General features: G+C 40.4%; 1 protein-coding gene across 1 annotated transcript in view; it reads left to right on the plus strand.

Moving 5' to 3' along the window:
- LOC126373165 (organic solute transporter alpha-like protein) overlaps nt 1-14,094 on the plus strand; it is a 35,292-nt gene extending 21,198 nt beyond the window's left edge. The window contains exons 4-7 of the mRNA XM_050019199.1: nt 2,212-2,298; nt 6,653-6,749; nt 7,458-7,704; nt 13,422-14,094. Of these exons, the coding sequence (XP_049875156.1) occupies nt 2,212-2,298; nt 6,653-6,749; nt 7,458-7,704; nt 13,422-13,606 (616 nt within the window). The 3' untranslated portion in view covers nt 13,607-14,094. The remainder of the gene's footprint in view (nt 1-2,211; nt 2,299-6,652; nt 6,750-7,457; nt 7,705-13,421) is intronic.
- The last annotated feature ends 1,567 nt before the right edge of the window (nt 14,095-15,661 follow it).

A 15,661-nucleotide genomic window follows, 5' to 3' on the forward strand; every position in this document is an offset into this window, starting at 1 on the left:
ATAAATTGGCCGCCATTTCCAAGATATTGTGATTTGACCCCACATATGGGGATGTTTTCTCGATGAAATTACTAGTAGAATCCACCCTTAAAGTTTGTCGGGTCCGAAAAACTACACACTGTATACATGGGTACCTTGATAAAACACGGTATGCACGTTAGGCAGGTGGTCCCGGGTTACCAGTCTAAACATCTCCACCAAGCTATAGCAGCTGGTGGAGTATGCTTCCATTGATTGAAGGGATGCCTATTGCCAGCAGTGGGATGTATTTATGTTATATAATACTTACCTATATACAATACCAGTCTTCTTCTTCTATCGTGTGGGTTGTGAGATGGAGTACCAACCTCATCAACCCTGGTATCAGAGTTATTACTGAGCCGCCAACGGCCCCTGACATGGCTCATGTAACGACTACATTTTTTTTTTTTTTTTATTTATTTATTGTTGAAAACATTTTACATAAGGATACAATTGAATCGCATTGCTAAACCTTGCAGGTTTGTCTCAATGCAATATTCCGCTATTGTTACAGTTTGTACTTCAGAAGTATACCATTAATTAATATTACTATTCAACAAATAAAGTACACACACATGTCAAACGCCAAACGCATACATGGACGAAAGAACCGGTAGGATAGGTAATTCGCCACAAGTGAGGCGCATCATACCTACGTATGAGCGGGCGATTCCGAGAAACTGGCAAGCAGCAAACAAGTAAACAAGATAGTAAACAGGGTGCTCCAAATTCACACATCAAGTCACATACTTTGTAGGTTTTCAAACATGTACCTTTTTAATATATTGTTGAGGTTTTTTGGTGTGATTTTATGCCTAATTTCAATTGGTATCTGATTTATTAAGTCAGGTACGATGTAATTAGACACTCGTTTACCGTAAAAATTGTTAAATTTGGGCTTATTTAATATATGATTTGTTACCTGCCTAGTTATTTTGAAGTGTGATATTGGATCCTGTATTTCAGTTCTAAAGTATTGTTCTTTTAGCATCTGGAGTTTAAATTTAACATGGACCGGTAGTATTTTACAGAAATAGAAAAGATCATAGTCGTTATTTAATTTATTTTTTATATTATAGGGTATTATCATTTTCAGTAGTCTTACTTGTAGTTTGTATATCCGGTCTAGATAAGATTTAAATGTACGACCGTAGCTGCTAAGCCCGTAAGATACAATACTTTCTACTAACGCTGTGTACATTGCCAGTCTGACTTGGTATGGTATTTTGTTTCGGATAATATAAAATTTTGCCAAGACAGCACGCAACTTGTTACATACCGAGTCTATATGAGCCTCCCAATTAAAATTAGTGTCAATAATTAGTCCGAGGTATTTTTGTTCTGTAACCTGCTGGAGTGGCAAACAGTCACAGTGTTTAGGAGCATCAACATTGTGCAAACAATGGTGATTGTGCCCTATAATTTTTACCATAGTGACAGTTCGTGACTGGTTGGAGTGCACGTGAAGCAGTTTTGTCTTTTCTCCATTCAACACAAGTCCAGCGTCATGAGTACGTTCACAACTTCACATACTTACATCAGTAAGTAGTAACCGGGACCAACGGCTTAACGTGGCTTCCGAAGCACAGATCATCTTACTTGCGGACAATCTGGTGATCAGTCAGTAATGTCCTAACCAACCACCACAAAGTAATTTTTGTGATATGTCCCTACCGGGAATCGAACCCGGGACCTCCGGATCGTGAGCCCAACGCTTAACTACTGGACCACGGAGGTCGTTACCATACCGTTATCGTGCGATCGTTACAATACCAGTGATAAATACTTATATGTACTTATAAATGTAAACTCACGTCCGTAATAGGGTAGTTTCCTAGGTCAAAGATAAATTATGAAATTCTGATAACTAAATAAAGACAGATCTAAAGGTGACTAAAAACCTCTTTTTTCTTCTATTTAACTTATTTATGAATTTTAATAAAGAAAAATGTAATAATTAGTGCGACATTTTGTCACGTTTTTCTATGACGTCACGGGTTGCTTTTTCATACAAATACACAGCACAACACAGTTATTTCGTGTTTTGACTAGTTGGCCTTGTGGCAATAATATCCCTAATGGTATATTGTGCTGGGTATCATCAAAGATTTTTAATTATGTACATATTACTAGCTTTTATCCGCGGGTTTGCTTGTATTTATAGAAATATTTTTATGATTTGTGTTTCAGACGCGCTGGGGACTCTCGGCTGGAGACCAGAGTCCTGCCATGCTGCTGCTGGCCGTGCTGTGTCATCCCCAGACCCGTGCTCGACCTGTGAGTTATATATTTTACCTATAACATATACACAAGCTGGGCTGCTCGGCTGGTCTATACCTCATAAAGCCGTATAGACCAGCTCAGCCCAGGTAGCCCAGTTGGAAGTACGCTTGACTCCCACAGTGCGGTCGCAATTTCGAATCCCAGGACAGGCCTTAACCAATGATTTTCAATTTCTTTTCGAATGCCTGTTTGGATCATTGATCACGTACTCAGCAGAGGAAAACATCGTGAGGAAAGCAACATTCCCGAAAAATGGGTTGCGGAGGTATGTGACCTAACCTAACCTCTACTGGGCTGGTTTTCCCTTCGGGTTGGGCAGGCATTCACTTCTATTAAAGACCGGACCTGTCAAATCAGCAAATACGGGATGCTCTTCTTAATGCTCGTTTAATCTTTCTTCTTCTCTTCTTCTAATCCTTTTATCCCCGGATGTAGGGCTCATAAACAGCCTATATACGTCCCACTGCTGGGCACAGGCCTCCCCTCAATCAACTGGAGGGGGTATGGAGCATACTCCACCACGCTGCTCCAATGCGGGTTGGTGGAGGTGTTTTTACGGCTAATAGCCGAGACCAACGGCTTAACGTGCCCTCCAAAGCACGAAATCATCTTACTTTTTCGGACAATCAGGTGATTCAAGCCTGAAAAGTCCTTACCAAACAAAGGACAGTCTCACAAAGTGATTTCGACTATGTCCCCATCGGGAATCGAACCCGGACCTCCAGATCGTGAGCCTAACGCTCTAACCACTAGACCACGGAGGCTGTTTGCTGTGCCAATGTATAATGATGTAGGGCTCGAATAACAGAATTCCATTCAAATTCAAATTCAAAAATATCTTTATTCAGTAGGTAACATAGTTACACTTTGAATCGTCATTTTTTACATAACGAACGTTTCATCCGCCTAAAACTACTGCAGCTTCTCACAACCTGTACAGCCGGGGAAAAGAAGCTGCAAGAAAAGCCTCGGCACCTCCTCGCCATCTTTTGCAGCCTCTGTTTGCTCCATGTTTTTAAGTCACATTTTTTTTTTAGTCTTCATTTTTTTTTATAATAAGGCGGTAAATAACTACAAGTTGCACAGTTTTACATTGGCACAGCACTACAAGAGCAATGAAAGGTTCTTGACATTTAGTACAGTCCCTGCATAGGTTTTTATTTTATTGTTTTACACGGCTGTACCATTATAGCAGGTGTGTTGTAGAAAAAGAGCAAATAGCGTAAGTCGACAACCTGAAAGTCTGCTTTATCTAAAAATACTTCTGACTAGTGCTCCTATAGATGGCCACAATCGATCAGGTGGGCATTAAACGTAGCCTTTCTATTCCTTATTCTATGGAATTGTACCACCTTAAAAGCAAAAAGATCTTAACTAAAAGCTTCTCTCTCTTCTATCGTGTGGGTTGTGAGGTAAATTACCAACAACTAAAAAACTAAGAAAAAAGCTAAACTAAAATGTGTTGCTCTATGTTAGATTACGTTACGAGTCAATAGAAGAGCTTCTCAATTAGAAATGTTTATGTTTGTTTTTTTACATCTTTTTCTAAGGGTGGTATTAATAAACTAACCTCAACTTCGAGACTGCCCTCAAGATCATGTCAATGTGACAGTTCTCAAATAAAAACAGAGACTTGAGCATGATCTTAAGGGCAGTCTCAGCTGAGATTCGTTTATTAATACCACCCTAAGAGTATTTCGTAGACTTACCTATTGAAAGAATGAGTCTTCTTTTAAAGTATACCTTTGTTAACAATAAGGACTTAGATTGTAATGATGAATGTTTTGTACAATTAACGATTAACGATTTGGTATCGGTCGTTGTAGTATGCGGACTTGCATACATCTTCATACTGATTATAAGCCCGACCAAACTATCGGCCGATAGAAAGTCTGTGGTTTGCGGGGGCTCTTAGGCTAGTTTATCTTTGCTATTATTAAAACACAGCCACAGCCACCGCAGACAGCCTCCGTGGTCTGGTGGTTAGAGCGTTAGGCTCACGATCTGGAGGTCCGGGTTCGATTCCCGATGGGGACATTGTCGAAATTACTTAGTGAGACTGTCCTTTGTTTGGTAAGGACTTTTCAGGCTTGAATCACCTGATTGTCCGAAAAAGTAAGATGATTCCGTGCTTCGGAGGGCACGTTAAGCCGTTGGTCCCGGCTATTAGCCGTAAAAACACCTCCACCAACCCGCAGTGGAGCAGCGTGGTGGAGTATGCTCCATACCCCTTCCGGTTGATTGAGGGGAGGCCTGTGCCCAGCAGTGGGACGTATATAGGCAGTCTATGTTTATGTTTTATGTTATTATTAAAACAACGAGGTTCGTGTGACAGCGATTTATTAACAATCTTTGTGTTACTTAAATATGATCAGAGGCACAATAATACGTTCACAATAAATAATATTTGCAGATTACAGTTTCAGATTAATTATTAATTACTAATATAAATTTGGATTCGTTACAGTATTAACGTTCACCAGACAAACATGTTAACCGGAAAGTAGAAAGAGACAGGTGACGGATGTCAATCGAATCACAGAGTGAATAGACAAAATGTTGCCATATAGAATAAGTGTTTATGAGAATAGTTACATCTAATTCAATAGCTATATGTCCATAGCATGCCGTTGTCACCTATAATTAGGGTAACAATAACTATGTCATTTTATGAAGATCTTTACTGTAAGAGACTTGATGTTAACTCTGTTGGTGATCTTTAATAAATAAATAAAATAAGCGACTTTCCAGGTTATAACAATATAGATGGCGCTGTACAGATTTTCCTTCGTTTAACCTTCTAATTACATGGATAGAAGAATACAGAGTAGGACAGCTGTCAGAATGGTAGACACATCATCACCAGCCCATTAACGTCCCCACTGTAGGGGCACGGGCCTTCCCTATGGATGGATAGGGAGATCGGGCCTTAAACCATCACGCGGGCCCAGTGCGGATTGATGGTTACTAATGACTGCTAACGCAGCTGGGACCAACGGCTTAACGTGCCTCCCGAAGCACGGAGGAGCTCGAGATGAAAACTTTTTTTTTGTAGTCACCCATCCTATGACCGGCCTTTGCGAAAATTGCTTAACTTCAACAATCGCAGACCGAGCGCGTTTACCGCTGCGCCACCGAGCGAGGTAGATATATATTTTTTGTATATTCCTTTCCCATTAAGCTGTAGGAACTCTATCTATCCTGTACAGAAACATAAAAACATGACTCTTCGAACTATACTAAACAACATCATCAGCGAAGTAACATTCAATATTCACAATAGGGATAAAACTTACGGGTTGTAATGGCAAAATAATAATCGTTTATCCATCAAACTGCAAAATAATTATTTTACCCACCCTACTTCCTGGTAGCCGCAAATAGCAGCCATTAAACTATTACCCTATAGTGTAATTAAGGTATTCAATTACTAAGGATCGGCTTGTTAATTTTGTTATTAAGGGCGTTTACCGACCAAGTACTAAGTATATTATTGTACATGGCCACATACGTGAATTTATGCCACCGAAATGCACGTATTTTATTTCCGGTGGCGCATATTTTGTGCACGCATTTCTAAGGTGAATTAACTTTCAGAGACGAAACCCACTCATCATGTCATACTTACAACTCCTTTTATCTATGTTGGCGAAAATGTAAACTCAACATGACAACTTATAAGTTTTTTTAAATAATATAGGCTCGCGTTTGACCTCAATCTTACCTGATGGTAAGTGACGATGTGATCTAAGGTGGATCACGCTTACCTATATAGGTGGATATATACTGTTTTTATTAAAAATGTTGTGCTTTCAAGCTAATATTTTTGATACTTTAGTATTACTATACTGTATAGTCATAAAATAAGTCCTGTGTTACTAAAAACTTTTACTAGGTGAGTAAATTGACACCACCGAATTACGAATAATTTCGGTGGCATACTTAGTAAAGTCCCAAGGTGACAAGCGAATGTCATGTTTAGGTATTTTCCTTGGCGTTTCGGTTTATATAGGTCGCCCTTGTTTACTTAGAGGGTCGACAGACAACAGGCGCTAAAGTAAACAATTCGGTAAGTAAGTCGGTAAATTAGTTTACGTCATTTCAGTCGATCGAGATGCCAGTTTTTTATACTTTTATGGTTCCGTACTGAAGATTGTCTCTGGGTGCCATCCCACTTGCGTCAGACAGAGTACTGCGGGACGGAAGGCAAAAGGGAAACCACTGCCCTATTTTTCCCTAAAAAAGTAGCATGGAAAATGCTGCACCGATAAGAGCGTGGCTCTTAAATTGATGATGATGATTGTAAAAAAGTGGTTTATGTTATTGTATTGTCTTTATTTCTTTTCAGACGAAGCCTGGAGTGGCTGCGGTACTTAGTGTTGCAGCTGCCGATAGTTCAGGGGATTATTTACTCCATCATTCTGGTGTTTAGCGCGGAAGATATGGTACGTTTTTGTTACTCCTTCAGTCTTGTAGTTTATCAGTTTGCCTATCAAGAGCATAGTGCCGTTCAATCCCCAGTACCGAACTTTCAAATATGATTATTTATTTAATTTTAAAACAGCCTCCGTGGTCTAGTGGTTAGAGCGTTGGGCTTACGATCTGGAGGTCCAGATTCGATTCCCGATGGGGACATTGTCAAAATCACTTTGTGAGGCTGTCCTTTGTTTGGTAAGGACTTTTCAGGCTTGAATCACCTGATTGTACGAAAAAGTAAGATGATTCCGTGCTTTTCATCACGGAAAACATCTCCACCAACCCGTATTGTAGCAGCGTGGTGGAGTATGCTCCATACTCCCTCCGGTTGATTGAGGGGAGGCCTGTGCCCAGCAGTGGGACGTATATAGTTTACGTATGTATGTATTTCATTTTAAAGTGAAAGTTTGGTGACCCATCAAGAAGCCATAGGTTCTTAGTTCATCTTGTGATGGATCTACCACTGAATACCCCAATTGGGATATAGTTGCTTAATATGTTATGTATATGTTATGGAATTTGTTATTTTCAACGCGTTATTTTTAAGTTGGTCTAATAAATTCGGGTAGTTAGTTCGATGCTGTTCTCGACTACCCCTTAAGAATATGGTTGTGTTATATTTACTTGTACTTAATTATAAAAAAAAAACTAACAACATTGTTTTCTATAATTTTCAGAATCTCTACCTACGGAGCTTCATCTTCTTCCAGCCGTTTGTGGTGGTATCCATCCTGTCAGGGGTGTGGGGCATCAACATGATGGTCAGGACATGCGAGGCTTCAGGTCTGTCATGCAGGCCCCGGTTCCTGGCTCTACAGCTATTGCTCATCGTGGTCAAAGTCCAATGCGGCATCGCTAAGACCTTGCCTGAGATGGTAACCTTACCGTGTGTCCTCAATTTGAATCCGGCCGTCGTTGTTCACAGTAAGTTTCATAATAATAATAACCGAGAGTTGTCAGAGTTGTCAGTTGGATCTCGAGCTGAGTGGACGTGTTATTGGTATTCCGTAATTTTTGTAATATTTTTGAGTTGAGATTAGTGAGTGCTATTTTGCGAATATCGGTACCTCCTGTTTCCTCTTGGGGTGTTTACCGTAAGACGCGGCGGCCATATTGGTTGGTGTCGGATCTCTCATTCATTCATCGGCGGGTGTGGTGAGGTACGAGTTGAAATAAAGTCCAGCTTGCGGTGAGGATCGAACCCGGTGTCATCGCTGTTCTACGCACTGTTAAAGCCGAGCCATCGACCACTGCGCTACGTAGCGTGATTCAGCCGCGGCGAATTTGAGGTACGCTACCTGCCTTGAGTGACGTCATCTACTGTGCCAGTCGCACCGATTACAAAGCGCCTGATATTAATAGCAAAGCAAGATGCGTAAGTGTAATTCTTGTCAGAAGGATATAAAATATTCAGGAGAATCACTGAGTTGTCTAACATGTAAAGCGGCATTCCATTATGCTTGCTTAAACATTACGTCGGCGCAGTTTAATAGTAAGCGGCAGGAGTTAGTGAAAACATTTACCTGCCCGAAGTGTAGCTATTCTGCGACAAGGCGTAATAATGAAGAACTGCCGATTCGTGTATCTATCGGACCGCAATCTGAATATAGCGGTAAAGATGACTCCATCAATGTTAATCTGGCCCCTAGGGGAGGTGGATCAAAGGGGGATGATTTAAGCCCTGAACACACTAGCCCAGGCGGTGCCAAAGTACAAGAACTGCCCTCGCCAAAATTGAATGATACAAAGACCCCAGTCGACGATTTTTCGGCCAGTATGCAAGTATTTCAGCGGACGGTTAATACTCTTACATTGAACATGGACTCTCTCGTTGCCTCTTTAAACCAATGCCGTGAGGAAGTCTCCTCCTTTCGTAGTGAATTAACAGAGATAAAAGAAAAGTTGGCAAAATTTGAGCAATACGAAGTTGAAATCAAGGAACTGCGTGAAGAAGTCACCGAGTTGCGTACTCAACTAATGCACCGAGATCGTATGGACGTAGTTAACAACATAGAGATTGCGGGCGTCAATGAACACAAAGGCGAGAACTTAACTCATGTGGTGGGAGTAATAGCAGCAAAACTCGGTGTGGATCTCGACCCCCGTGACGTTGATTACGTGTCGCGTGCTGGCGCGACGCAAAGCATTTCACAGAAAGACGGCCAGCCGATGCGTGCCCGCCCTATCGTGGTGCGCTTTACTCGACGTGCGCCACGGGATGAGATGCTGCGAGCAGCGCGTGTTCGTCGTTCTCTACGTAATGAAGACATCGAGGTATCTGGACCCAATAACAATGTATACATCAACGAGCGTCTAATTAAATCAGATCGTCAGCTTTGGGGAACGACTCGTAAACTTGCTAGAGAGAAAGGTTTCAGATACGTGTGGTGTAAGAACGGAAGAATCCTTGTGCGAAAAGTAGAGAATGGCCCTGTGTTCTATATAAAATCTCAAGATGACTTGTTTCGCTTGGACGTTAATTGATATAGAAAAACCCGCGTGTGCTTTCGGTAGATTATTGCACCTGTGTGCACTTTTGCATGTAGCATTGTTTTTATTTCTATTGTATGCTTGTTACTCTTTTCAATCACTTTGCGAAGTATTAAGATTTTGCTCTATTCAAAAAAAAGTACGAAACTTTTGTTATACATACCTGTTCATATCTGTTGTAGAAAATATAACAGGACTCGTGCTTGATGAACATTATCATATCTTCTGTGTGTACTTATTGGTGAAAGGGACTTTTATACTCATTAACTTCTGGCTATTTAACAGAGTAACGTGTTTTCTACAGTTACATCTCATTATCTTTTTTGTCAAGTGTCATTGTATTATTATCGTCATAAATGTGTGCACTTTTGAATTATGTAATATACAAGATAGCTGCGCTCTAAAACATAAATGTCTAGTTATACAAATCAATTTTGTATATTGTACACTTCTCTCTCTACTGAGATGCTTATTACTAATTAGCTTTAAACTATATGAAAATGATTGCGAATAAAAAAAGTTTGCTATTAGCTTATATAATGCTCAATCGCTTAATACATGTGGAGATGAATTTGTATTGGCTGTAGAGCGCTTTAAACCGGATATCATTGCTATAAACGAATCATGGATTAAGGCTGGTTGTGAGGCTTTAGCGCCTGCCATACCTTCTTATAGGCTTAGGATGATACCTAGACCCCTAACCATATGCAGGGGTAGAGGAGGAGGTGTGGCTTTTTATATTCGTGAGGGTATAACGGCAAGAAAAATTAAACACCCTGTTTCAACTGTGGAGCAGTACTGGGTTCGTGCTACTATAAATGGACTTCGTATTGTGATTGGTACCGCATACCGTCCGCCAGATCAGTCAGTAGATTTATTTTTGGACGCTATTAGTGATACTATTGCTGCTTTAGCTAGTTATGACCATATTATACTGCTTGGCGATTTTAACATAGATCAACTTACTCCTGAGACAAGTGCATTTCGCAAATTCCAATCTTTCTTACAGAGCACCGGCTTATCTCAAGTTGTAAACGAACCTACACATTTCACGGAGGGCAAGAGATCTACACTGATTGATCTAGTCTGTTCAGACTGTAACGTCAAAAATGTGGAACTATATAATGTATCTAATACAAACTCTATCAACGGCCATCGCATGGTGAACGTTACGCTAAATATAAAAAAACCCAAATTTATACCGAAACATGTGACTTATAGACCTATCAAGGACATAAACATAGATAATTTTAATCGTGATTTAGAGAGTTTGGATTGGGCTAGCATTTTAACTTTTTGTTCAATTGACGACATGGTAGATCGTTTTAATAGTTTATTTTTTGACCTTTTTGACCTTCATGCACCTTTGAAAACGACTTATATAAAACATAAACCTACTCCTTGGGTAACAAGCAATACGAGATACCTTCTTGAATTGTGTCACGAGGCGCTTGATAGATCACGTAAATCCCGCCTTGATGAACACAAAGACTATTATAGAGGTCTAAGAAAGCATGCTAATATAACTCTGTTTACTGAGAAGAAAGCTTTTTTTAATCAATCAATTAATAGATTGTCTCATGACCCAAAGAGCCTCTGGAAAAACATATACAATAACATATTTCCTGAAAGTAAAGATGCTAGTACTCTACCAGACAACATTAGAGATCCAGATAACATTAACAGACATTTTCTCACTCTCCCCTGTAGCAATTCAGCCCCTCCTCGCGAAATAAATTACTTTGAAAGTAATAAGTTTAATAAAAACGCTGTTTTCAAGTTAAAATTAGTAAGTGAATTAGATGTTTACAAAGCTATACAATCTATTAAATCAAATTCGCAAGGAGTAGATATGATTGACTGTGAAATGATCATGCTTACTTTACCTCATACATTGCCGTATATAACAGCCATTATAAATCATTCCATCTCGACTTCTACATTTCCGCATGTATGGAAGACTGCACTCGTTGTCCCTATCCCCAAAATTATTAACCCCACGGATTTTAAAGACCTCAGGCCAATTAGTCTCTTACCATTTTTATCAAAGGTCCTGGAGCGAATAGTGTGCTCCCAACTCACTAAGTACTTAGAAGAAAACAAGATTTTACCTGAGGTGCAGTCTGGTTTCCGTCAAGGTGTAAGTACAGCTACCGCTCTATCTGAAGTCATTGATAATACACTAGACGCGCAAGACAAAGGAATGGCTACTATATTGTCCCTCTTAGACTTTTCCCGCGCGTTTGACTCTATAGATATTCCACTGTTACTTGCTAAAATGTCTTACTATGGCTTTGACCCAGTAACTGTGGATTGGTTCCGCAGTTATTTGTCAGATAGAGCCCAGATAGTTAAAGTGCAAGCTCCTGATGGAAGTATCTCTAGGTCGGCTGTACAAGATGTGGTCAGAGGTGTGCCGCAAGGCTCTATATTGGGCCCTGTGCTTTTTACTTTATATACTGCCGATATTATTAATCACGTAGCACACTGCAAGATTCATCTCTACGCCGACGATGTCCAAGTATACTTCCACACTAAGCCACAGGATTTGGAATCCTCGCTTTTAAAAGTTCAGTCAGATCTAGACACCATTGCTAGCTGGTCTAAACGTAATGCCCTCGTACTTAACCCTATCAAAACCAAGGCAATGGTGCTAGGATCAAAAAAACAAGTAACCAGGATCTTATCATGCAACCCAAAGATTACTATACTGGGGTGTAACATTGAATTCGTATCTCAGGCGAGAAATCTAGGAATTGAGATGGATAGTAGACTGCGCTTTGAAAGCCATATCGCTAGTGTGGTCAAAAATTGTCTCTACAGATTAAAGATTCTTTATAAAGTCAAGAATTTGCTTACTGAAGATGTTAGGAAGAAAATCTGTGAGACGCTTATTTTATCCAAGCTTAATTACTGCGATGTCGTTTTGGGACCTTGTTTGCTAGCCTCATCTAAGCGAATGATCCAACGCGTTCAGAATGCCTGCGCTAGATTCTGTTTCAGGGTACCTCCTAGAACCCACATCACTCCGATTTTAAACAATCATGGCATCTTGAATATGGAATCGAGACGAAATTTGCACTTCGCTACCTTCCTGTTTTCTATAGTGAGATCTCAGTGGCCTCCATATCTCTACAAAAAACTGAAGTGGGCAGAGTATTCATATAACTCACGAAGGACAAATAGTTATTTACTCGTGTCTCCTTTTCACAAAACGCGAGCCTTTGAAGGAAGTTTCCGCCATCAAGCGTCAAAATGTTGGAATGACCTTCCTCCTCCGCTAAGGCTGCCTATGTCCAAATCAACTTTTAAAAAGAATTTAAAGTGTTTTATTTTATTAAAACAACAACAGACTTTGACATGATGGTGGTATAATCGCATAACCGTTTATAAATTAAGCATGTTGCAACGATATTTACGGTTCATATATTTTTATGCACTGCTTACTGTTAGTCCGATAATTTAAATTATCACAAGTACGTACTTATTTTAGTTATATTGCTTTGATTATTTCATAATTCGAACAGTGTTAATACTATAGCATAGTTTTCTCGGCTTGTGATCTGACTGGCAAAAGGGGTCGACTGAAAAAACAGCGTTCACCTCAACGTGTTGAGATGAACTTATGCTGAGTCGGTTCCTTTTTCACAGTTGTGTCACATTACTCAAAAAATCTACTTCTTACAAAATATATTGTACAACTAACAATCTATGTAACTAAATTTAAGTTTGTGTAGTGTGACATAATTGGTTGAATAAATGATTTTTCTTTCTTTCTTTCTTTCTTTCTTTCATTCTGAACACTTGTAGCTTATCAGAAATTTTATGCATACCGATCACTACACTACCACCCAACATGATGGTCTAGGCCCGTCACTGTCAGGAAACCGGTTGATTAAATGCCGAGATAAAAAAAATAAAAAAGTAATGACGTTTATTTCGACGTAAACGTATCTTTTTTTAGTGTTTGCGGCGGAGTTAGTGGCGGAAATCTAGTTAGATTTTAAAGCCTGCATAAAGCATATTTTAGTCATGAAAAGAAGTGCTTCCTAGACACTGTATAAAACATCTGGAAAATATGTATGAGGCCTGAAGATGATGATTTAGCATGGACACTTTATCATTAATATCATTATTATATTAATTTCCAGTGATCCAGTACAGTATAATGATCGTGGAGACGCTGGCGCTGTCATTATGGGCGTGGAGGCTGTACCGTGCGCCGGCGACGGCAGGGGAGGGGGGGAAGGTGCGCCAGGTTGTGGTGGCCGTGCTGGATGACCACCAGAAACCTAACACCATCGGACGCTCTCTCAGCGCTAATGGGGCTTTGTAACACTACCACCACATAAATGGGTGATTTTGTTTGTAATCTTGTCTTGAAGTGGTAAAATGGTCTAACAGAGAGCTCGGTGAGGTGTGGGTAGGTACGTACTCAGTTCTTGCGATAGTTGTACCTCTGACTATCCGAATTTTAATATAGTTGTGACTAATCGTGAGTCGTCAATTGGAGTAGTCAGAGATACATCCATCGCAAAATGAACTAAGTACCCACACCTCACCGAGCTTTCTGAGGTAGGTGGTGAGACGTATCGCCGTCTAGAATGGTCGAGCCAACTGTGTAGAAAAAATGCTGAAACTAATGATTAAGTTTCATAAAAAATAGAAGTGATTCTGCCATCTTGATGTTTATAGAAATACGTGCAAAGAATGAGCCACCGAAATTACGTGTAGGTACTTCCGGTGGCGTAGATTTACCCAAACACGTTTTGTGTTTATAGCTCTTATGTGTTAGGAAAAAGAAAGTAGACTTATCAGTCTATGAAATATGAATGTAAAGTTGGATAACTGAATATAGTGTCACGTTTTTCACGAAATTCGGTTACGTAGCTGTATTATTTCACACAAACTTTGTCCTTTTGTTGTTCATTGGAAATCATAGAGCAACACGGAACTCCACGTTGGAAATACTTAGGTACATTATTATTACATAAGTAAGTAAGTACTTAGGCCGGGTTTTCGCTGACGCGGAGATGGGCGGAGAAGAGCGGAGATGCGCGGATTTGACCAATCACAGCGTTCGAGAGAGCGAAAAACGAAGATGCTCTGTCACTCTCTCCCTCACGGTGATTGGTCGATTCCTGCACATCTCTGCTCATCTCCGCACAGCTCCGCGTCAATGAAAACGCAGCCTTATATTGCTGTGCTCGTGCTAGGTTTACCTCCCCGTCGGTCTTATTTTAGTCTTCAATCGTATGGCGTCACATGTCACAACACAAACACGTGTGTACGGTCACGAGTACTAATATGTATACACTTTGCAACCATGTCACATTAACTTTTTTGACAAATTAAACCGTCATTAAATGTCAAATATGATAGTGCGACAGGGTTCTAAAGTGGGTACATGATATTGCTCATGACTGTACGATAACGTCAATGTGTAGTGTCTGTGTAAAACGAGGTGTTTTGTATGAAGTGTCCGGGGTGTGCCGTAAGTGCGAGCGAGAGGATCATCCGCGCCCTTTTAGACTAAAGTACGACCTAGAGGGGGTGAGGTAAATGTAGCTCGGCTGCTGATACTGATTTGCGCGGGGCGGAGTGTGTCCGTTCTATAATAATTGTGTAGTGTTATTCTTTGTTGTATGCTAGTGCCACTTATCCGTGTGCAACTTGCATTCCATGATGATGTATAAAAGCCATTAGTATTTTTAAAGCCTAGGTTACACAGTGCGAGCTAACAAGCGAGCTGACCGAGTCAGTTATTGAGGTGCAGCTACTACGCACGTGTGACCGCATCAACCGAGTTACTGTCATGTGCGAGTGGTACAGTTGCTCGCGTTCGAGTTACTTCAACATTTTTTGTTTTTACTCGCTACTTGCCTTCCCCCACCACACCACTCGCACGCCGGTCGGTCGTCAACTCGCACGATTTTGCGAAATGACAGTAGCTCGTACGCTCGGGCCCACGCCGGGTATAGTGTTTCTTGTTTGGGCGACATGATACAAACGAATTATACCAGTACACTAGTATAGTAGCTGTCTTCTGCGACGCCAGCGGTTTGCACAGTGTGACCGTGCGAGGCGAGTCACTTACGAGTACACAGGCACAGTAGCTGTCTATTGTCACATCAGCTGCTCGCACTGTGTAACCTAACCTTAACAGATAATTATTGTTATCAGGTTTTCTTGATTTCGAACCGAAGACTAACATGGATTGCACTTCTTTAAAACACGAGTGCACTTCGGTGCTATTTTCTGTAGGTCCAGTGATTATTAAGGTAAAGAGGAACAGTAACTAGGTATACAGAGACTATTACCTATAATTCCATAGGTTTATCGATAAATCTGCAAATATCATCTTTTTTGTTAGAACTTAACATGCTAGATT

The sequence above is a fragment of the Pectinophora gossypiella genome, chromosome 15, assembly GCF_024362695.1.
Source record: "Pectinophora gossypiella chromosome 15, ilPecGoss1.1, whole genome shotgun sequence".
Lineage (NCBI taxonomy): Eukaryota > Metazoa > Arthropoda > Insecta > Lepidoptera > Gelechiidae > Pectinophora > Pectinophora gossypiella.